The sequence below is a fragment of the Colias eurytheme genome, chromosome 18 (genome assembly GCF_061535395.1).
Source record: "Colias eurytheme isolate Ceu_HAF_F1 chromosome 18, ilColEury1 Martin Lab GWU primary, whole genome shotgun sequence".
Lineage (NCBI taxonomy): Eukaryota > Metazoa > Arthropoda > Insecta > Lepidoptera > Pieridae > Colias > Colias eurytheme.
In genome coordinates this window covers 6416399-6440004 of record NC_142997.1, presented here as the reverse complement: position 1 = coordinate 6440004, position 23606 = coordinate 6416399, and the positions used below count along the sequence as shown (strand labels likewise).

The following is a 23606-nucleotide window of genomic DNA, read 5'->3' as shown; positions in this document are numbered from 1 at the left end:
TAAAATTTTAATAACTTTCAAACTAAATCTATTTTGATATTTCCGCAATATGAATGATTTGCCTATGACGGACTATAGTAACTATCTTCGGCAAGATAATATAAAATTTAATACGTCTTGTAGCATTCGTAAATCCATGACGTGTGTGGACTGTATAGTTAATCGGTTTAGATCGAGAGCAGGCCGCGCGCGGAGCGTGGTCGCCGTCCGCCACACTCGCTCTGCTCATCCGCGAATCACCACACGCCGCCACTAATATTTGTAACTCCACCGGGAGTTGCATTTTATGCGGGATGCTGTAAATTACGTACAACTTATAAGCATTCAAATAATGATAATTTTAGAGCTATGAGAGCGAGGGGATGAATAGGTAGCGATGTCGGCTACTCAAGCCGAAGAAGAGAGTGCCGTGGAGGAGGTCGCGGTCGGTGCCATTGGCTCGGCACCCGCTCGAAACACGTACCGCGAAAAAAGTGCTAGTACTGTTGTTCGCGTGCTAACTGTTTTCGCATATCTCTTCTCAGTGTCCTTTGCTGCAATACTCCTCTCCGTGTACTATATATGCGTGTGGAAGTCTCCAGAATTAACGGAAGCCCAAGGACAAGTAAGCGCAAGACGCGCTGATGACTTTGATTATCGCCCAACGTTCACGGGCGATAACGAGACGTTCAATTTCACGGGTATGAATTATTTATTAGTCATCCTCCCTCTATGTCTCCTTCTATTAAAGCATTTTTTTCCAATCATTATAAAATAAGGTTGAAATTTTTTATCTTCAATCCATTATGCAAAGTCGAATGCCTACAAGTCGCTATCACGCTTTCTCCTTAATTGACAAGCGTATTTTTATAAAGTTTCATACGTAGAGGCCTTAGGGTGCTTTACCACCAGAGATATACTATGCTACGGTGCTGTGGATTCGATTGCTATACACCAATCATATTCATTAATGCACATAGCGTAGCACTGATGGAAACGGTCTCAGCTAAGATATGGTTTTATGTAGAAGGATGTGTGCTATGTGCAAAGCGGAGCCTTCTACCGAGACATCGCATAGCTCGAACTGCGCATCTTCATAGCACATATCTTACTCGCCGCTGTACATAGCCACAGAATAATAACTAGTAGCTAGGTACATAGCGTAGTATTGGTGGAAACGGGCAAATAGTTTCAAAGCATGGCTATTACATTTTCGTAGCATAGAGCCTACATAGCACATCTCTGGCGGAAAAGCACCCTTATCATCAATCAATCATACCACGAATATACCTGAAATATTTTGATTAACTATTAGATTTCCTCCGACTCTCTAGAATTTCTATTACGAATGTTGTAATATTAGATACCTAGTGTGTTTTCACTTTCAATCTAAATCTCTATTGGTCCGGGAGCCAGCAGCAGATTTTATGACCAAGTTCCTCTCAAGCGGTAATTAGTAAAATGCATCAAAGTATAGTATTATGAAGCCTCGTGAACGTCAGCTGGAGCTCGGTTGGGGGGAAGAGCGGTTGTAGCCTCCCGTATCAGCTGACGGTTTTTCCACCAAGATACAGCCAGCTGACATATATATTTATCCACAGTTACATATAAGCTATAATCAGGTAAATTTTTGTTTGAGAGGAAATAACGGAAAATAAATTTTTCTTTAAATTTAACTTTCATGTTCGAGACACCAGCTGACGTATAATACACCATGTTGTAACCAGCTGACTATTTTTTTTCGTTGAGGTATTGGGTTAGCTACAATTTGACAAATTTTTAGCTGAGAGGAAATGAATGAATGAATGTATTTTTTTTTCCTATGTGCGTGGGAGGCTACAACCGCTCACCCCCCCAACCGAGCGCCAGCTGACGTTCACGAGGCTTTATAATACTATACTCTCATGCGTCTGACGAATTATCTCTTGAGAGGAAATAGTTAACCAAAATTGCACCTGGCTCCCTAACCATATAGGGCTATGTTGCCTGTGCTAATATTATTTAACCCTATAACTTCATGTCATGTTCATTACCACTCATACCTACTGTTCATATTCAACTAGTACTTGAACTACCATCAATACAAAATTATAAATTTAGCGTTAGAGTCCATTTATCCTCAATTGACATGAATGGAAATAATACTGTAGACTACACAAGTAAACTGCGTAGTTTCAAATCAAAGTATGTAAAATGTACACACGATTTATTATCTATGTATTTTCATTGTATATGTCGTGGCCATATCGTAGATTTGCTAATTTCATGAAATGGCCAATTTAGTTTAGCCAGATCGTTAAATCGTCAACGTTTCACGATTTGGTCATCCACAATTGGCCAGATCGTATAAAATATCTTAGAGAGTCCATAAAACATTAAAAAATTCAGAATATTTTAAGAACTTGTTTATTGTCATTTAAGTTAGTGCCACAAGAAAATTAAAATAATTATTTTCATCTGCATAATATGTACCGAAAAGGTCTCAATCAAGATAAAATGGTGTAAGGGCGGCCGTACACAGACCGCTTCAAGCAGTTGAGACCGACGGCTTGAAGCCGCAACCGCGCGGTTGGCGGTTTGTAGCGACAGCTCAAGCAGTCAACGACCGACCGCTTGAGCAGTCCGTGTACGTCGCTCAGCCGTTAACCGCTCTGAACTTCGAAATAATATCAATTTGAAAATCCTACCAGTAGGATATACATATACCTCTATTATGTAATGTAATTCTACTGAGAAGAAAAAAAACACTTATAAGGATTATGTTCAGTTTCAGGGAAGATACTTTGTATATTAATTCTGTACTCACCCCAAATGCTATAATTACATAATATATCATTATATAACGTATCATAATATAATTAACGCTTAGATTGAAAGTAGGTATCGCTAAGGCCTAAGTAAGAACATTGTTTATTTATATGTACCTACCAATTAGTCACAACAATTAAAATTATTATGTAACGTAATAATAGTTAGTGATTGTTACTCTGATTAACGCTTAACATGGATTCAATAAGTAGGTACTTGAGCGGATAGTATCTGTCAACTGTGCGGATAATTCGTAATAATATCCAATGTTTGTAGAGTGTGGGTGTAGTTTGGACGCGAGGGGTTTTCTGTAATCCAATTAGCTAACCCAATTGTGTCGAACTGAACATCAATTACATTCTTGTATTAATTGTTGCTATACTTGTTCATTTGCTTATACAATAAAAAATAATACGCCAAGAGACACTTCAGGTCAATAACGGCGGAATTATTTTTTCGGGATATTATAAACATTGGAATATGTCATGTACATTGTACAAGTTTCATACAAGTCATATTAATTAAGTTGCATTAGATTATATCATAAAAATAACTATCGCACATCCCAATCTTTATTTTTTACGAGTAATTTTTCTTTGGATTGAACCTAAACTAGTATTTCAACATTATCTTAGATCTTCTGTTGCGTAGGTAAACAAAATAACGACTTGTTTATTTTTATCATACGCTACGAAATGGCTACGACACTTGTAGCACTACAAAAAGTCCATTTTGCGCTTTTTGTGGAAGCTCGATTATTCGATAACTTCAGTTTACAACTATGTACTACATAATATATCAACGAACTGCAACGTACATTTTTTAGGATGATAAATCTGTACGGTAGTCGGTACTTATTATCTTAGCTTAGCATATCTTTTTGCACGCCTCATAAGCGAAGCGTTGAGGTGGGTACTACTGTCACTCACGAAAACATCTGATTTTTCAAACTTAAAATGTCTTTATGTATCATACATTGCACTTGTAAGATAATACATACACACACATATTAAGAAAAAACACTATTTTTAACGTTCATGATATTTTTGATGTCATTTTTGTTATTTAAACTAGTTAAAAAACAGTTTAAAAAAGTTCTGTCTTGGACGTCCGTGTGTCTGTATGTGCGGATCCTTTTTCTTGTTAACACGATAGCGACCGAAATACTTTACTAATCGAGTCTTTTTTTTTTCTCTTACGCTTGAGTATGCTCAGGAATAGAACCCTTTCATTTTTCAGGGTCTGATTCGATGTGGTTTAATTGTTATTAAATAAACAAAAATAATAATTAATAAATATTTATTAAAAAAAAATTATGAGGCGTGCACTTTTGGATTTTCCAAATTATTTTTAAATACTTGGAGCGCGGCGTGATCTACAATCGATATCGAAGGTAAATATATAGTTTTTAGAATTATTGTTTGTTTGTCTGTATGTCCGGGCTCAGCAGCATCAGCATTCACCTAAAATAAATTAACGTTGAAATGAGATGTTATAATTGAGAAATTTTCTATTTATTCTACTCAAGTCGTACTATTCCCCAGGCACAAAAGTCACATTACCCTTGCGATGTGAAAGTAAGACAAACGTAAAAGTATAGTAATAGCACAGAATATTAATAGTATTATAGTTAGCGTTAGCTACAGTTAAGTAGGTACTAGGTATTCTGTGGTATAGTTATTAGCACAGTCTAAAAAATGGCAAACATTTGGATGAATCAAAGATTCAGCACTTTTACTGTGGTTTCAGTTAGAAATTTTAAAATTTGGATCATAATTTTTGTTTTTCTATTAAGTAATTAAAATATTTTCATACCAATTACTTAATTTTATCTTTAATTTATTACTTAAGCTTTCAAGTTTTAGCTGATCAAAGCAAGGTTGCGTGTCGCTTTTTGTGCTATTGATCCCCAGGGTAAAGGAATTCCTAATAATTTATAGATAGATAGGTAGTTAGGTAATAAATTAACAAAATGTAAATAAGATATTTTAATAATAGTAATACAATTAACATTTTGAATTTAGTGTATCAAATCATTCATGAACTAAGTATAATAAATTAATGTTATATGGGTACCTACATTATTAGTAGATCGATGCATCAGAAAAATAATAGCACACAAATAAATCGTTTCTTGGGTGGTTAATTTAACATACCTTCTTAAAAAAAATTAAGTCATAATATGGAAATTAAACCAATCCTATCACCAAAAAATAGGGTCTCGTGTTGCAAAAGTACTGTATTAATTTTGATTTCTATAATAATTTTAGAACTGTTTATAATTTCATGACAAAGGAGAATGGGCATTTTACTATGGAAGTTGGGCCTGAACCCTTGAGTTGGACCAATACACATGAGATATTGTTTTTATAATAGATCATAACACATAGATAACGGGAAAAATATATATAAAAAAATAATCAACCGGGTTTTTGTACAGTCACATCAAGTTTTATTTATTTGTGTATAATATTTTTTGCAGTAAATAACTGTTATAAGACAATGATAATATATTTATGTTACTCCAATTCACTTTCACTTACAAATACGTACTAATCTTAAGCCTTCTAATAACCGAAATACACTAATATTATGTTTTGTAACAGGTACCTATACCGTGTTTATTATAATTCAACGTAGTTAGACGTTTTTTGTGGTTAAACTCAGTCACTCCAGTGACATTTAGATTTATATTTACTTCACTCGAATTAAAAACAGCGTTATTGTACGCAAAAAAGTAGCCAAATAAAGTGATAAGAGTGGTTTTCGAGGAAAGTTTTGTCATATAATTTGTTAAGTTTAAATCAAAAGGGGTGAAACTGCTGGGGGTTAGAAATTCAAATATCTTTTTTTTAATGAGAAAAAGAACTTATAAACACCAAGAATTAATAATTAAATCTATTCTAATATCTTACTAAAATTAAATCTTTATAGTTACCAACTTGATTTTAAATTTAATATTACAACCAACTCAACTTTTAATACTCTTTCGTTGTCTCTATATTTAAATGAGTTTTAAATAAAATTATAGGTTAAAGTAAAAGTCTACAAGTAATACCTATACCTAGGTACCGAATATAAATAACCTACTGTTGGAAGTGTTTTACTTACTAAATGTATCTACTAAGAAAAATATATGATCCTAAATGGCGTAGGTAGCGTTAGACGTTGCAAATTTCATTTGCGAAATTTTATTGATCAAAGTGGTTGTATGCGGAGGCGGAGGCAGAGGCGCGCGCCTAGCCGCCCGCCCGGCCGCCGCCGCGCTTGTCACATGTCGCGAGCCTGTCACACGCTTCCACAATACTTGTCACTAATAACGCGACGAGCTTTGCCAAATTAACATTGTTTGCACATTGTTATACGCCGGCCCTTCTCGACACAAATAACCTCCCGTTTACCGAAACATCCGACAGCCCGTTAATGTTCACTCGCGCTACATAACGCCTTACCAATTGAAGATATCAAAAAATATCCTAAACTATATTTACATTTCGTTGATTCTACACAAACACAGAAGTAATTGATAAAAGCGATAAGTACAACGAACAACTACTCATAACAAACGTAACACGATCGGGAGACTACGTCAGTAACTGGAATAGATCTCATATTAACGTGAGCGTGAAATTAAAGGATAAACAAATGAAGACTGAAGCGTGCGCCATAATAATGAAACAACAGTCGGCATCAGGAGGTGTCAAGCTGCAGACACGGGCGGCGTGACCCGGCGAAAGGGCCCGGTCGAGGCGCATCGGCCGAACTGGGGCATATCGATAAGTGTGCCCTAGTTACCCGGTTTTGTGAGGACGGCAAAGTCGTGGTGCATTTTGGACGAGAGCGTCGCCGGTGATGTCGGCCAAATCGTACACAACGGGAAGCATGCGTTCGTGCGCGGGCTCCGTCCGGCTGGGGACGGCTGCCGGCCACGAGGTGGTGCTGGACGCGCTCTACGACAGGAAGCGAGACAAGAAAAGTGTCCGCGTGCTCACCGTCATCATTTACGTGTTCTGCGTGTCGCTCGCCGCCATCATGCTGTCCCTCTACTACGTGTTCTTCTGGGAGCCCAAGGACGCGCAATACGCGCAGCGCAAGGTGTCAAATACAGTAACGCAGCCACCCAGCACCACACCAATGCCCACATGCTTTATGACCCACACTGGTAGGTTACACCACTTACACGCTTACTTGACTATCTCTCTTTATATCGGATTTTTAGTAAACCAAATTCGGTATTCAAACATTTTTAACAAGAACCTAATACTAAACCCAATCTATACTTAACATCAATTGTAAATAGGTATTATCTACACTTGTACTCTAGATATAACATTTGCACATTTTGTAGGTTCACCATACCATGTATAGTTATTACTTATAGTTTTGTTGAAATACATTCATGAGTGTGCTTTCTTATAGATGTAAAAGTAGTTAGTTCCATGCGTTTGCTTACATAGTTGATAGTACACCTTGTATTTTTTTCCTTCTTGTTATAGCTTCTCATTTTTTAAATATTAATGGGAAGGCTGAAAAGACGTTTTGGGAATTAATCAGAGACGCTAAGGAATTAATTTTATTTTTATAACCATTTTATGGCATTGCATTATATATATATTTAAGTGCTTATGGTTACTGCAAAAACAATTTAACAGCAAAACGCGTAGTATTTACGACACGATCATTCACCATAGACCATTAAACGTAATAACAGCCCATTATAAAACAACGTCTTTCATCTTTTCATTCAGCGTGGCGTTAGACTAAAACTTTAAACAGTTATTTTAGAACAAATTTTTTTGTTATTTGTATCAAAAGAAAAAAATGTGATTTTTATTATTTTATGTCCCTTTATTTTTGTATAAAAGCTTTAAATGTACTCATGCCCTATATCTTGATGTTTGTAACTTGTTCTTTCGACATACTTCTTTTGCATAGTAATGAATCATACCTCGTTAGTCCCATTCTTAGTCTAATTTCGTAACGTATCAAATAACCAGGCTTAAAGCATACGATATCCAGATTAGGACAAAGATGAGCATTGTTTTTTTACTTCTTTAAATTTTTTCTAGTCATGTGGTGATATATCACATATATCAGACATCACTATCAACACTCCTAATTTTGTGAGGTTTCTAAAGCGGACTATTTACTTGAGCTATATAACTATTTTATTTAATAAGCAAATAATTGTAATTTTAATTACTGAGTAAATGAAAGAGCAATGGGAGTCAGACATAATCCTGGGCCTCTTTCCCGAGGGCCTAATTTGGTGTATCCCCTTAAATCAATATTATTAATATCGTTAAAAAATCATAAAAAACACGCTTAAACTTACGAAACATCCGAAAATAAACGTACGTATCCGAATATAAACGGTATATATTATGTACATATACTAATTTGTCACCGATCCTTGAGAAGTGCACAAAGTTTGAATTACTTACCTATGTATATCTGTCCGTTTAGAGTGGGCCAAAATCGAGTCTAAAGGATTCGGTTACATAAAAACATACAGGTGGAGCTAATAAAAGCGTGTAAAAAAGATACTTACATATTATTTTACTACATATTTGATAATCTGTTAATACGCGAGTTGATATTACCCGCGAAATCGATATCGACTTTAAGTTTTTGTGCATAGAACACATCGAAATATCAAGTGAGGTTCATGAGCAACAGTGGTTATTTATTGGATTTCATAATTGAAAACCTACATTATCAATCTAATCACAAATGGTAAAGCTAAAGATAACTTTTTGGATGGGTACTATGTTAGGGGGCGTCCATAAATTACGTAAAACTCGGTTTTACTCAAGTATATAAAATCAAAAATGCTACTCAGTTAGAATTATATAAATATCTGTAATAGCGTGATTAACGTTTGCTTATTTTTACACAATTTTTCATTTTATAATAAACTTTCCGCTTGGCCCAATTATTCAATGAAAACCGTGATGAAGTTAGAATCAATCTAACCTTACTCTACTGTAACTTATTTTAATACAGCCGATATTTGGTATTACTAATATCGTTCAATAAACGTTTGATACCGTGCAACCAGCAAGTCTGTAGTAATAATTCTAAATATAGCTGTTTCGGCAGTTGCAATAACCAATACTCGGCTATTCACTGATCATGTTTATGGGTTATAAATCACTAACGAATCCGCTGGAATTATTTCCACATGCTATTTCCAACAGCGTGTTCATTTACATATCTACTTTTCCTTCTATACAAACTAAAAAAAAACTTTAGAAGTTAAAGGCAAATCAATTAGGTATAAGATTATTTTTGTTCTTCACTTTCTAAAAAAATCTGAAAGGAGAGTGTTCAGGAAATGGGTAGGTAATGATTTTGAATGTTTGAAATTAAAAAATGTTTGAAATTGAAATTAAAAAATCCATCATTAATAACTTCGTGGTACTTATAGGTGGTGGTAGGTACGAAACTATCAACGCCAACGAAAGCTTTTTTAATACGGATTATCTTTGTACAAATAGGGCTTCTAAATAAATCCTCAATTAAACAATAATTGTTGTTTATATGTATAATTAGGGATGTAATTTTAATCGTTTTACTACTTGAACTACTAAAGGAAGTTGAAATTGAAATATAACTATAGGTACCTACTTTTTAGCGTATAAATTTTTTTATGTCTGAATAATAATTATTACCTATGTTATATACTTAGTTACTATTTTGAATTTTAAGCAACTTTCCTTTTTTCGATAGCGAAATAAACGCGGCCCGTAAGAGACCGGTACCATAGAGAGAACCAAGTCGAGCGGCCGCACGCGGCGTGACCGACGCGGACGTTGCGTGCGTGCGAACGTACATGAAATGGCCAAGCGCTCCGCGTACGTATGCAATTTGCAAACGGCCGCGGCGCGATGTACCCTTATCGAAGATAACATACTTCTCTCTTTTTACTATAGTAACATAGCCCTTTAAACAGAGCGGATTAAACGCTCGGCATATTGTTGAATGACTAACGCGTTAATTGAATGACAACAGAATTATTTTTTCCAAACGTCCACATGAGGACGGTTCCGACTTCCGAGGCGACGGAGCCCCGCAACGCGGGCCTTCTACCTCCCGCTCCTGAAGACGCTAGTCATTCAATCAAATAGCAAATTCAACCAGATGACTGCGACATATATATGTATATATATATATATATATATAATATATATATATGTTACGGCTAAAGGTAGGTGAGAACATAAACTTAAGATTAGCCGGCTAAACTTAGGTTTATTTTCGACGAGGTGTTAATGTTAGTTTGTTCTATCTTTAGCCGGCTAAACTTAAGTGTAACCGCAGGCCCGTGGCTAAAAATGTCGGGGTGGGTAGATTTGGTTACTATAATACATGTAAGGAACAGGGCGAGTGTTTTCTGGCACTTCGCCGGCTGCTGCCGCAGCACGCTCGCTGCGCTCGCTCGGCTCGTGCGGGTCTTAAGAGTTCTAACCTAACCTAACCTAGCCACCAGCTTTCTGCCCTGAGTCGGGGTGGGTAGATTTGGTTACTATAATACATGTAAGGAACAGGGCGAGTGTTTTCTGGCACTGTGCGGGCCCCTCAAGCCCTCCACCGGCCCGGCGCTAACCAAATCTACCCACCCCGACATTTTTAGCCACGGGCCTGCGGTTACACTTAAGTTTAGCCGGCTAAAGATAGAACAAACTAACATTAACACCTCGTCGAAAATAAACCTAAGTTTAGCCGGCTAATCGTAAGTTTATGTTCTCACCTACCTTTAGCCGTGACATATATATATAGTAGGTATATATATAGATATATATATATATATATATATATATATATATATATATATATATATATATATATATATATATATTTTACTCCCTAGATTGACTTCAAACTTCAAAAAGCAAGTATAAACAAACTTTTTCTTCTTCACTAACTACATTACAATTTATTTCGCCTCTCATAAATCAAGGTAAAAAGAGCGCGAGATCGTATATTTAGTTTTCTCTAAATATTTACAAGACCTCGTTTTTCCATACTAACACGTAAATAATTGTCGGCTTACTTGGACAATTCATTTTATGTGAGTAAAATTGACTAGGTACTGATTATTATATGGTTGGTACATAGTTGGTACATAACCATAATAATCAGTCAGTCAGTCACAAACATATATAGTTACACTGATTCCTTATTTTTATAGTTATAGCTTCAAAGCAAAAAAATAAATAAACTAGATATTATCACAGACTAATAATAATATACTACGTATATATTATATACTACTAGCGGTCGGCCCCGGCTTCGCCCGTGGTACATGTTTACGTTTTCTCTACATAAGAACCATCCTCGTACTTCAAGGAATATAATAAAAAAAGAATTATCGAAATCGGTTTAGCCGTTCTCGAGTTATGCGCTTACCAACACATTTTGCGATTCATTTTTATATATAAAGACTAGCGGTCCGCCCCGGCTTCGCCCGTGGTACATATTTATGTTTTCTCTACATAAGAACCATCCTGGTACTTCAAGGAATATAATAAAAAAAGAATTATCGAAATCGGTCCACCCGTTCTCGAGTTATGCGCTTACCAACACATTTTGCGATTCATTAAGATTATCAAAGGAACGTATAGTCTCATTTAAAAAACTAATAACATCATCAGAGTTAAGTTATTTTCAAAATTACCTTATTCGTAATTTGAAAATGTTTGACCAACACTTTACACTGAAATTAAAATATAACTAATTAAAAAACATATATGTACAATTATTTATAGAACAAAACTGCATTTTATTCAAAACTAAAACAATATTGTTAGATACTGTTTTTTATAATGGTTAGTTCACGGTAGATACTTTTAACAGCTTTCAACTTTTTTGAGGTTAATCCCTATTAACCTTTAGCACTCTAATCTATTCTTCTAACTAAGCATACTTGAAAATACTTAACCTATAAACAGCAACAAAGGCAAGCATACTTCAAATGTACATGCTAAATCTTTTGTTAGCGGCACATCATTATTTATGAATTTATGATAGATCGTCCCGACTTCGTTCGGGTGCTTAGCCATTTTTTTGGAACTAAGTACATAATAAAACTTTAGGTCATAGCTGTTAGAAAGAAAATTTCTAATGGAAGCAAATCCGAATAATGATGATAATTTTTTAAAGTTTTCTTCGCTAAGAAATTCTGAGTTGAAGCAATTTACTTATTAAAGAAACTGTTGATGTTTGTTTTATGTTCCATTTTGTAACATAACTAATCCTGGGAAGTTCAAAAATTACTATATTGTTATTCATAACGTTAAACAAACACGTAATAACTGCAGAATTCAATTTTGTGACATACCTATGTGATTGGTATCACAAATGTCCCGCGTCGCAACAATTGAGATATTATACGTAGTAATATCAATGGTCGCAACGGGTTGTTATCTACAAAGGGTTAAATTTTACCTGTATAAATGTTGGTAATACACCAAAGATATTACGGATATTACTGTTTTGTGTTGGACAAAATTGAATAAACAATATTTTACAATAAAATAAAATTATTTTCAGTCTTCTTTATTTTACGCTTCTTGTCTTCACTACTACTTCATTATTACGTACCTATTGCAAATTTTTAAGTTGAATGGATCCTTATATAAAAGTATGGATTTTAGATAATCTATGCTGTTCAAGTGCCTCAGCGCAGCGAGGCAACTGCGAGGTATTAGACGCACGAAATTCAAATATTGTTAATTTTTACCCGAAATTGGTAAAGAGTAAAGACGATTATCGTTAGGGTGTGAAGATTCGATAGACCATACATAAACATACCTACAGTCTATGAATTTAGACTGAGTTTAAACAATGTAAATACTGAAAGATTTTTAACTACTTTATCATTGTTTGCAGGACGAAGCAATACCTCAGTGAACGAATATATCGCTCAATCAACAATTGAAAACATCACCAGTTTTATGAATACAAATGAATCGTTATCATCTACAGAAGATTGGTTATCCAATACTACCGCAACCTCGATGCAAGACAATTCAACAACGTACGACGATTCGGACTCCCTACACATAAATAACGTTACATGACGTTGATATTAGGCACCAACTCAAATTGAAATACCGAAAGGTCTCCGATGAATTGAGATGGCAGTTAGTTGAATGCCTTCTCCGACCATCCAGGTTTTTAATTTCAAAGTTAGATATACCTATATGATTAATGTTTACAGTTATTAATTGTAGATAAGCCTACTTTAAAAACATTTATAGGCAATGATAATTATTTTTTGTACCTTATATTTATTGGAAGGTCTGCGCATGCGGTTGTTGAATTAAGTACGTGACATAGTTTATGTTAGTCTTGTGAACGAGTGAATTATGTATAAATGATCCAAATTTAAGCATGTTGATGAATATTGTTTAGAGATAGCAAAAATATATAGGTATATAGGTAATATATATCTAGAATTTGATTCTATGTTAAAATTTTGTTATTTGTAAGTACTGGATATTGTAAAATTAGATAGTTATTTATTATAAAGTTTTCAAATAAAGAACACATCCATTCTAGCTAGGTATTGCTTTAATTTGTGAAATTAAAAAGAAATATGTTAAAAACTTTAAGCTTTCGTTCGTGAAAGTACTTTTGAAGTTTTAAAATATATAGATCTAGGCATATTAGAGGAACACAATAATTATTTTTATAAAAAAATACTTTAATTTATATACACTTACCTACGCAACTGCCTTATATGTTATTCATTTTTTTGCTGTATGTTAATAAGAATTCAATCTCAGTCATTTCAAGTCCTCTTTATTGTAAGTCATTTTCTTTCTTCACTATACCAAAGATAACATTTAAAAGACCAGTAAAGAATATATCTGTTTACCAATTTAAATCCAAACAGAAGTACAGCCCTACTTAGTCTCATGAAGTCACAAGGGGTAAATGGATTAAATATTACATCAAATGGTTACATAAATTCTCGGTAAAGGATAAAGTTCTTATCGCTGCCTACTCTCTTATTACCTAGTCAGAAGACAATCTCATTACGTGTGTATGTTATAGCGAAATAAAGGTAACTACCCATTTCGACTCCAGCCAAGAGTTTATCATCCCTCCATATTATGTAACCAACACATGTCAGCCTTTATATGTAGGATGGGAATCTTTTGCATTGAAAGCGTCGTCTACTTTAAGTGTTGTCACTCGCATATTTTGTGATACCAACATTCAGGCATTTGATATTTTTCATTAATAACGGTGCTATATTCACTTGTACGTAACTCATTAAAGCATTGTGTGAAAATTATCATTTGCCAAAACTGTGTAATAAACATTTTATGTTACTCACGTGGTTTTAATTCTTTATCCTTTTTCAAGTAGGGAAAGCTTATCATTGTAGATTATTTATGAGTATTACATATCAATTAATTAGGTTTCTTTTCCAAATTCTATGAAGTAAGATTAGTAAATAGTAGTCCTTCCCTATAGTAATCAGTTTCAGAACACAATGTATGTATGTTGTTACATACACTCTTTCCGTTTTTTGCTCATTTAAGGACCTTAGTCAATTCAATTTAAATAGCTTAAAAACGAAGCATACATTACTATGAAGTATTTGTATAGTCAATGATACGTGTGTAGAGATTTGAATCGATCGATCGTTATTCCACGAATCATTCAGGGTTAGTTTTCAATGACCGGCCAAATTTTCAGAAATGGTTCAGAATCGATAACATTTTCGATGTAATGAAAAAAAAAAGTTTTTTTTAATTAGATTTCATTCCTGTCCGTCACTAAAAAGCGAACGTGTGGACATTACAAAAGCACAATTCAGTTCAACAACCTAGATAGGTAGAAGTTAGCACACACATAAATTTGGCGATGCGCGCACGCACACAAGTGCATTGATTCTCAATAAGTATATCGCGTGTTTACGATTTAGGACATTTTTAAGACATTTTCAAATGAATGCTTTTATTTTTTTTTTTTTATTCGATAATAATATTTCAAATGTATGTAACCTTTATATCTAGATCTTAATTTTAAATTTTGGCTGGTCATTGAAAACTAACCCTGTATTTATATTCTGAAAATAAAAATAATACAAGAAAAATAAAACAAAATTAAAATATAATGCTTTATTTTTCTCCAGTAACATACATATGTACAGATTTATCGGAAACGGCCATGCGTGCCACGCGTTGCGCGCCAAGCAACGCGGCGGCGCGCTGCATGTCATACTTGCAGTACAGAACCGACGCTGTCATGTTGCAGTCGCTCCCGCCAAATTTGTTTTGGTTGCTTTCCTGTTTATAAAAATAACTTTTTTTAAATTCGCTCAATTAAGGGCCGATTTTTCAATGCTCGGTTAAAACTTATCCGTACAATAAAGTATTACGCGATAATATTAAAATGTCACGTAAACTGTCAAATACGGACAATTAGAATACGTTTTTAAAATGGTAGTTTTATACATTATTCGACGAATAAGTTTTATCCAAGGATTGAAAAATCAGCCCTAAAGTAAATAACTGGTATTCTTGCCATATGAGATAAATAATTGTAGAAAAACGTGTATGCTATCCTTTACTCTGTCCCATATATGTATTGTTTTTTACTTGATCGTAATAAAAAAATCGTTGATGGAAAATAAATTTGATATAATTTCTAATTTCTATAATTGTAATTAAAACATTTGAGTAAGTTAGTAAAATATTTCAACAAACCTGCATTAAATTCAGCATTTCCGAATAGAAATGCGGGTATGTAGGCGGCTGGTAAAATATTATGTGTCTTATGCCTTTTATTCGTAATCTTCTAAAGAAATGAACACGTTCCGAATATAACAGGAAGTGAGCTTCAGTGTGGAAGAACATATCCCGAGCTCTAGCGATTTTTGCATCCTAAAAATAAATTCAATTTATACAGATTTTAATATATCGATGAATGTTTTTACTTTTTATCTATACTATATAATATGTATTATAAAGAAGATTAGTTTGTTCGTTTGTTTGAACGCGATAATCTCAGGAACTACTGTTCCGATTTGAAAAATTCTTTCGGTGTTAGATAGCCCATTTATCGAGGAAGGCTAAATATCATCACGCTAAGACCAACAGGAGCGGAGCAATGCGGGAGAAACCGCGGGGAACAGATAGTTATGAAATATCTCGACATAAATGGGTCATTGAACTTTTATAATGACATACTGATGCGCTGCGAGAGAATTTGAACACCATCCAAAAATACGCAATGTAATAAATAAATATTTAATTATTAATTTGTTCTTTTAAAATATTAATATCTCATGTACATGGTCAACGCCTAGACTAAGTAATTAATTTATTTGTTTCGTTGTATTATATAATATTATAACAAAATTAAAAATCTATAGGTATTCGTCGACTTGGAAAGCTCCTCTGTTTTTTGTGGCATTGAAGGACACTAAAAACTAGACTCACAATCACGCTCAAAATTAATCGAAGAAAAATACTGCCGACGCGTGACGCGTGTATCAGGCAGAGTTCTCTCATTTGCGATAAAATGTACTTTGAACATTATTTCCACGAAATAAGGTGTTAATTTCAATGAATGTATGTTTTATACACTGCCGATCGGATACTATTTGACGACCTTTTAATAGGCAATTGAGAGTCTGATTGTTGTAAACACACTAACAGTACTGTAGTACTCCAATGAGAAGAGGCAGTCTTATCAAATATGGCGATCTCTAGCAGCCATATTTAAAGACTCTAACTTGAAAAATACAAGAGCGAGATAGATAACAATATAAATATAAATAAAGCAATCCTGTTTGTCTTGAGAATAAATTATATTATATTATATCATTTAATATATGGCAATTAGGTGAATAATATTTCTTATATCAAACATAGATTTATATTTTATTTGATATGCAATGCTTTAACAAATTACAAAATCCTATCCTGCTGAATATCATACCTTGAAAGTTTGTGAAGTTGGATGGATGTTCTTTCACGTAAAAACAGCTAATCGAATTCAATATTAAAACTACAGAAATATATTATAATCTCCAGACAATATATACTAGTCATTTTAGATGTTAAGAAGAGTCAAATCCTGTTATTATAAAATACTTGCCTACCTTTGAATATTCACATATTTGTACAAAGCTAATGTCCTCTTTCTTGAAATAATTACGTAACCTCACAAAGTCGAAATAACTCGGCACATAAATTAATGTATGACTCATCAGTGTATCCCTCTGTTTTGGGAGAATTTCCTTAATGAAATATTCAAATCTTAAATCCACAGATGCCAAAGGACTGGTGGCATTGAACCTGAAAAAGTTATTTTAGTAATGAATGAAATAAATATTTACTTCTGGTGAGCTGCCAGGCAGCACTTGCTTATGAAGTAACAAATAAATATCTGCATATTTCATTTCAGTTATCGACATGAATGTATAAGCAGGAAACATTTATAACGAAATTCATTCTTGAATAAGCAACAGATGTTATTCTTAATATAATTAACTCCCAAGAATTTTAGTTTTTACTGCATGCTCGCTATACTAATACATAGTTAAGTTTAAATAATAATAGAACAAAAAAATAAACCAACATACCTGTGAAACAATTGTGGGACCTGAACAATTACTTGCTGTATACTGCCTACGTCGGTTGGATTTGCAATAATAACTCTTCCTGCGTAATTTTGGCATTTTTTGTTCAACACAGACCTTATCTCAGGCAACGAAATAGATGAAAATAGCAATGTTTGCCTGAAATTAAACATTTTAAAAGATTTTACAATTAACATTTGATATTAAAGGCTAATTAAACCACTAACCTATTCTTAAATTATATTTACCAACATATTATGAATATTTACAAATCAGTCAAATATTACCTAGCTTCAACTCACAGTCTACTGACAGAAGTATGGTCTTACATGCTACTCTATACTATTCACTAATTTTGTGCCAGATTTTATCAAAATTCATTCAGTTATATAGCATCTACATTCCACACTTCAAAACTTGAAACATTTTGTTCAACTTCACACACGACGCCGTATCTAAGCGTGTCGTAGTTCGCATAAAGAAACACACATTATAAGAGATGATCAATGATATCGTATGACCATTCTAATAATTATTGGCAATGTATCTAATGAATACTTTTTACTTCTACCATAAAAAACGATAAAAAATACTCTACATCCGAGTAAGATAATCCATTAAAATCTATATAATACTACTGTTGAAACCACGATTTCAACCGAGACCGACAAAAAGCTACGTTATTGAGACGATTCTTCTGTAAAACTGCACATCAAAGCTTTATACGTGCACATAAGGGAACTGGGAAGGCAAAATATTCGCGAGCTATTATTTGAGCAATTCAGGCCAATTGACTGTAAGGTTAAAATATTCGCTTAATTACCCATCGGTAAAATATTTAATTACCGCTTTTTACCAAAATATTACCAAATAATCTTGCAACCAACAATATTACAAAGTGCGTCACAAATCGCAATAACCCAGCGATTGATAGCTGTTATCTATAAATGTAATAAAATATTTTCATAGAAACCTGTAATATTTAGACCAGCCATTGACAGCCCAAGAGCGCACCCTCGAAAAGTCAGTTCCATGTGTCTTTTTGGGTTGTAAATGGAAATGATCCAAAATATGCAGCAAGTGATCCCAATTCTGCATGAGAAATACATCTGCTTGGTCTAATATAAGCAATTCTATAGACGCCAAGAAATCATAGTCCCTTTCTTCTTCGCCTTCAGCCCCAACAATCATTCGCAGGCCCAATGGAGATGCTATTAAAATGTCAGATCCATAAAAATCTGTGTAGAGCTGAAATATGAAACTTTTATAATATATTTTATAAGGTATCTTTCTTGTGATAATTTTACCAAGAAATAATAACTAGTAGCTAGCTACAAAAGCTTTTCTTCGCAATAGTTTTCAAAGAAATATGTACTCAATCTGATAAACAATATGGTTTAATTTAGCTCGCGTTCAAGGTCGAGCATGTGTTCATTTACATACCTACCAATTTTTTTTGAGGGATTAGAGGCCTTAATTCACGGGACAACGGTTCATAATAAGTTATAAGTGTGAAAGAGCTGCTTATGTATGTGTAAAAATATCTGGAATTGTTTTTGTTTCGGACGAAACATAAAAATTGTATCATTGTTACCTCACTAGTAAATTAATTTATTACTTAACTGATCCCTTTGGAAATATGTAATTCTACTTATATTATAAAGACGAAAGTTTGTGAGTGTGTATGGACGTATATATGTATGTAATTAAACAATTAAATACTGCACAGTATCTTTTTGCTTTTTTTCGTTTTGTATCCATCTTGCAATTATCTAGAAAGTTGAACGTAGTCGAAATAGCGTGCTCGCATGTGTGTTCTTTCGCTTGCGGCAGCCTTGGCCAGATTAGCCCTCGCCTGTAGACCGTATGTTTTTAATACCTACACACGGAGATACACAGGCCTACTCTTGGTTACAAGTAGGCATCACAGTCCTAATTCCTAAAATGATTAATGACTGCTGACCAAACTTTTAGAACCTGATGGTATTCTTCATTTTTTTATAGCCTAGAATTTCAAGTGGTACTAAACTTAAAGCATTGAAATAAAGTTTGGAATATGGTGTAAAAACTTACTTTTAATGTTTTCTTTGTAAGTGTAAGCCCCAGTCTAAAAGTGTCATCTGTGTTGCCACTAAATAGCAGTTCATAATCTTCAGGTTTAGGATTTTTTGTGGGCATTATTAATTCTCCTCCAGTAAAATCATCTTCAAATCTATTTTTGTTTACAACTTGTCCTGATTCTTTAGGTACCACAATATCTATCAGAGTTTTAACAACCCTATAAGCTGCATCCTTAAATGGAACTAATATTAACACCTGAAACATAAACATTGTCGCATGTTAAGGTTAATTGCATAATTTTACTGGATTAATGTAATAACAGGAATATAATAAAATCACCTTTGGTCTCACTAAGCCTTGATCCCTGTATTCATCAGTTACATCGGATTTCTTAGCCAATTTTGCATTGTGGTGAAGAATTTTAGTTCTTGTCTTTAACATATGATTTGCCACATGTAAGCAATAGGTATAGCGAATCTCATCAGCATTCAAAAATGATCTTTCAGTATAAAACAAATCCTGATAATTATTCATTATAGCAAATAATTCTTTTTGTAATGGTGTAAAGACTTCAGTTAATTCCAAATCCTTTTTAATAAGATTTTTCTTATTTGATGCTACTATGTTGCCCCTAATTTGTGATTTAATATTCAATTGTTTAAAGTTAACTTCATTGAATGTGTGTGGCATAGTACCTATTGGTGCATATATTTTTTCTTCAAGGATAGAAACTTTTAATTTGGGTTTCTTATTTAGTGACTCTAATGGGTGTGGTATGGCCACAACTAGTTGACCAAGTGAAGGCCATATCTTAGTGAATTGTTTTTCATTTGGAGGGTTATTAGATAATGAAACCAATAATTCATCAGACAAATCATATTCAAAATGTCTTGTGAAAGGATCATTGTCAGCTTTATCATCATTTTCTAATTCAATTTCATCAGCAATCTGGAAAATGAAGAAAAACTTAGTATCAACAGCCTCTATTTGTATAATACCTTATAGTAGAGCCATTTTAATAGGCAACATTTGACAGTTCAACAAAATTCAACAACATAACCTAGTAACGACGACATAGAATAATATATTACTTTGTTTTGTTAGAACTGCACATATGCTTAACTTTTTTCAATTACGATTACATATTTATAATAATAAAGACCAATACAAGTAATTTTAAGATTTGATTTTACTGATAAACCATTCTAAAAATAATAAATTTCTGATTTAAGCAACTGATGTCACTACAATATTGTGTCAATAAACCTTTTTTCTTTTTAAATACCAGTTTCGATTTTTAGGGTAACGTTACTCTAAAAATCGAAACCTTACATCTAGAATCGAATGCATTGATTACTTGTGAATAAAAATCATCATAAATTATTAATTAATGTGTTGTGTTTTTTTAATTATGTAGATACTTGTCTTATTTTGCTCCTTAAATTTATGAAAGAAAGTATATTCCTGGGACAGGGATTTTTATTGAAGTTGGAGGGCTTAATTACTCGCCATCCCTGGTAGAAAAAAGAAAACTAATGACTATTTAACTGTTCATAAACCATTTTATTAATTACCATAATTTTTTCATCATTATCCTCATCATCATCACTGGTTTCATTTAAATCATTGTCCGTATCATTGGAAATGTTACTTTCTTCTAAGTTATTCACGGTTCTTTCATTCTCTAAGGATTCATTGTCGCTCATAGAATCTTCATCTTCACTCTCTATTACCAAGTTATTTTTATCCCGCTTAAAACACGACACTAACTGTTCATAAGTATCATCTTCTGGTTCACTTTCTGAAAATGTTTCCTGTTGCATTTTAAATTTATCTTCCAGCTGTTTTCTTTTAATCAATTCTTCTGCAACTTTTTGTTTGTCCTTATATCGATTGAAAATTGCCTTTTTATTTACAATTTCTTTATCTTTTTGATCAGACTTCTTCTTTTTCTTGGATACGGATTTAAAAGATCCTTTACGTTTTTTGTTTAAAAACTTTTTGTGTTTACCCATTTTGTATCTTAATTCTTTTGTCTTTTCATGGGATTATATAAGAAAAAATAAATATAATAGAAAATGATTCAATAATAGATTCAATTGTAGATTTTTTACCTAATAAACATAAATAAACACTGCTTTAGTAGGTAATCATGTGGAATTGACAATTTCGGATCTACCATGTGCAACTGACAAGTGACATTTCAAATCACTGAGGGTGTCTTCTCTGAGGTGTCTTCCGATATGCACTGCAACCACTGCACAGTGCTATCCAATGAGGTGCTATCACTGTAGAAAAATTCGTTCCGTTATGGACTGCCAGTATACTGCCGCAGTACCCTAGGGAAATTTATGACGTCATTAATCGCCGCCATATTCTACTGTGAGCACTGGCGTTTTCGAGGTAAGGTACTCGCAGTACTTTGATCACGTGATCAGTCCACAGAGCAAGTAATATGATCAGTCAAAACCACTCGAGTGCCTAACGTCTTTTAAACAAAGGCTGTTTTCCAATTACAGAGCATAATGCGACTCAGTGCCGCACAATGCCGAATTATGCTGATGCTTAATTGGAACATGAAACGCACCAGCAGGTTGCGCTAAGTTCAGTGTTGAAAAAAAATATATTCATAGAGTTAATGCAATTATCTCATTAATGGGTAAATAAAGTGGTATACATAATAATTTTGAAAAATATTTACGGTTATTTTAAGTAATTTGGATTTTGATTATTTCATTAACATTTTTTTCAATGTTTGTACCTTCATCCATACTTATATTGGCTGTTTTCCAATTACAGAGCATAATGCGACTCAGTGCCGCACAATGCCGAATTATGCTGATGCTTAATTGGAACATGAAACGTACCAGCAGGTTGCGCTAATTTCAGTGTTGAAAAAAAAAATATTCATAGAGTTAGCAAAAACCTCATTAATGTGTAAATAAAGTGGTATACATATTAATTGGTTGAAAAATATTTACGGTTATTTTAAGTAATTTGGATTTTGATTATTTCATTAACATTTTTTTCAATGTTTGTACCTTCATCCATACTTATATTTATTTTTTTAACACAATTTGAATTAACTTTGATTATTTCGAAAAAACTACAATGAAACGAAAGCTTTAAAATTTTTTCCAACAATTAATAATTACTAACGATAAATCGATTGCACGCATCAATTCACGCGCATTACTTTTTCTAGTGCTCGATTGTGCGAAGCGTTGCTGTAGTTGGAACATTCAACGTTAAGCATTATGCCGCATAATGCGCTCTAGTGCTGTAATTGGAAAACGGGGATTTATTTTTTAACACAATTTGAATTATTTTTGATTATTTCGAAAAAACTACAATGAAACGAAAGCTTTAATTTTTTTTCCAACAATTAATAATTACTAACGATAAATCGATGGCACGCATCAATTCACGCGCATTACTTTTTCTAGTGCTCGATTGTGCGAAGCATTGCTGTAGTTGGAACATTCAACCTTAAGCATTATGCCGCACAATGCGCTCTAGTGCTGTAATTGGAAAACGGGGAAAGCTACAGTATAATCAGAAAATTTTAAAGTTCTGTAATTAGTTTGGATTAATAAATAAAACAATGGAAGAATTGCAAAAATTAACTTTATTAGACTGTGTTGAAAATGTTCAATACGAGCTGAAAGTTCTTTTTTATTCTTTTTTATGAAAAAGTACTTACTTTTATTATATTATAAATTCAATTTACAATTAATATTTATTAAAATATTTTTAATTGGACAGTACTCCAAGTTTATTTTTATGTTCTCGAAAACTTTAATACACTCATTTGAATGCTGCGTCAAAAAATGCGGCTGACAGTGTACTGGATTGCGTTCCGTTTTAAATCGTAACCAGTATAACTGGCTATAAAGGAACGGCTTCACAGTATACTGAATTAACGTCACACCCAACAGTGGTCGCAGTGCATATCGGAAGACACCCTGAGTGTCTTTTGCTCAGAGCAATAAACCTATTATTCGTACTGTCTACGCTATTATTCCTCTGAGGTCTTTTGCTTAGTCTTTTGTCAAATATTTTCTCACATGGCGAGCATGTAGCAATAATTTGCAAGCTGTAAATATTACACACACAGATTACACATTGCACCAACCAAAGCTGAAACTTG

The 23606-nt window shown here is 33.5% G+C and overlaps 2 protein-coding genes across 3 annotated transcripts; one reads left to right on the top strand and one right to left on the bottom strand.

Annotated features, from left to right (window-relative positions):
- Nucleotides 1-179: 179 nt before the first annotated feature.
- On the top strand, nucleotides 180-14132 carry inaF-D (trp-interacting inaF-D). 2 transcript variants are annotated; one of them, XM_090112151.1, is made up of 2 exons: nucleotides 180-680; nucleotides 12682-14132. In XM_090112151.1, the coding sequence occupies exons 1-2, from the start codon at nucleotides 377-379 to the stop codon at nucleotides 12870-12872; spliced, it is 495 nt and encodes a 164-aa protein (XP_089968277.1). In that variant the 5' UTR covers nucleotides 180-376; the 3' UTR covers nucleotides 12873-14132. The 2 variants fall into 2 exon arrangements, with proteins under 2 accessions (XP_089968277.1, XP_089968276.1); XM_090112150.1 differs by lacking the exon at nucleotides 180-680 and adding an exon at nucleotides 6085-6949.
- A 780-nt stretch (nucleotides 14133-14912) lies between these two features.
- Nucleotides 14913-21630, bottom strand: LOC149900717 (U3 small nucleolar RNA-associated protein 25 homolog). The gene is made up of 8 exons (XM_090112552.1): nucleotides 21031-21630; nucleotides 19796-20404; nucleotides 19469-19711; nucleotides 18369-18643; nucleotides 17399-17554; nucleotides 16916-17111; nucleotides 15516-15692; nucleotides 14913-15095 (listed from the first exon to the last, which is right to left on the bottom strand). The coding sequence occupies exons 1-8, from the start codon at nucleotides 21469-21471 to the stop codon at nucleotides 14928-14930; spliced, it is 2265 nt and encodes a 754-aa protein (XP_089968678.1). The 5' UTR covers nucleotides 21472-21630; the 3' UTR covers nucleotides 14913-14927.
- Nucleotides 21631-23606: the final 1976 nt, after the last annotated feature.

Coding starts and splice junctions, on each gene's coding strand:
- LOC149900717 (XM_090112552.1), bottom strand. CDS start 21,471: ATGGGTAAACACAAAAAGTTTTTAAACAAAAAACGTAAAGGATCTTTT. Junction 18,644..19,468: donor TTACAAAGAAAACATTAAAA/GTAAGTTTTTAC, acceptor TTCATATTTCAG/CTCTACACAGATTTTTATGG. Junction 15,693..16,915: donor AAATATGTGAATATTCAAAG/GTAGGCAAGTAT, acceptor ATTTATTTTTAG/GATGCAAAAATCGCTAGAGC.
- inaF-D (XM_090112150.1), top strand. CDS start 6,640: ATGTCGGCCAAATCGTACACAACGGGAAGCATGCGTTCGTGCGCGGGC. Junction 6,950..12,681: donor ATGCTTTATGACCCACACTG/GTAGGTTACACC, acceptor CATTGTTTGCAG/GACGAAGCAATACCTCAGTG.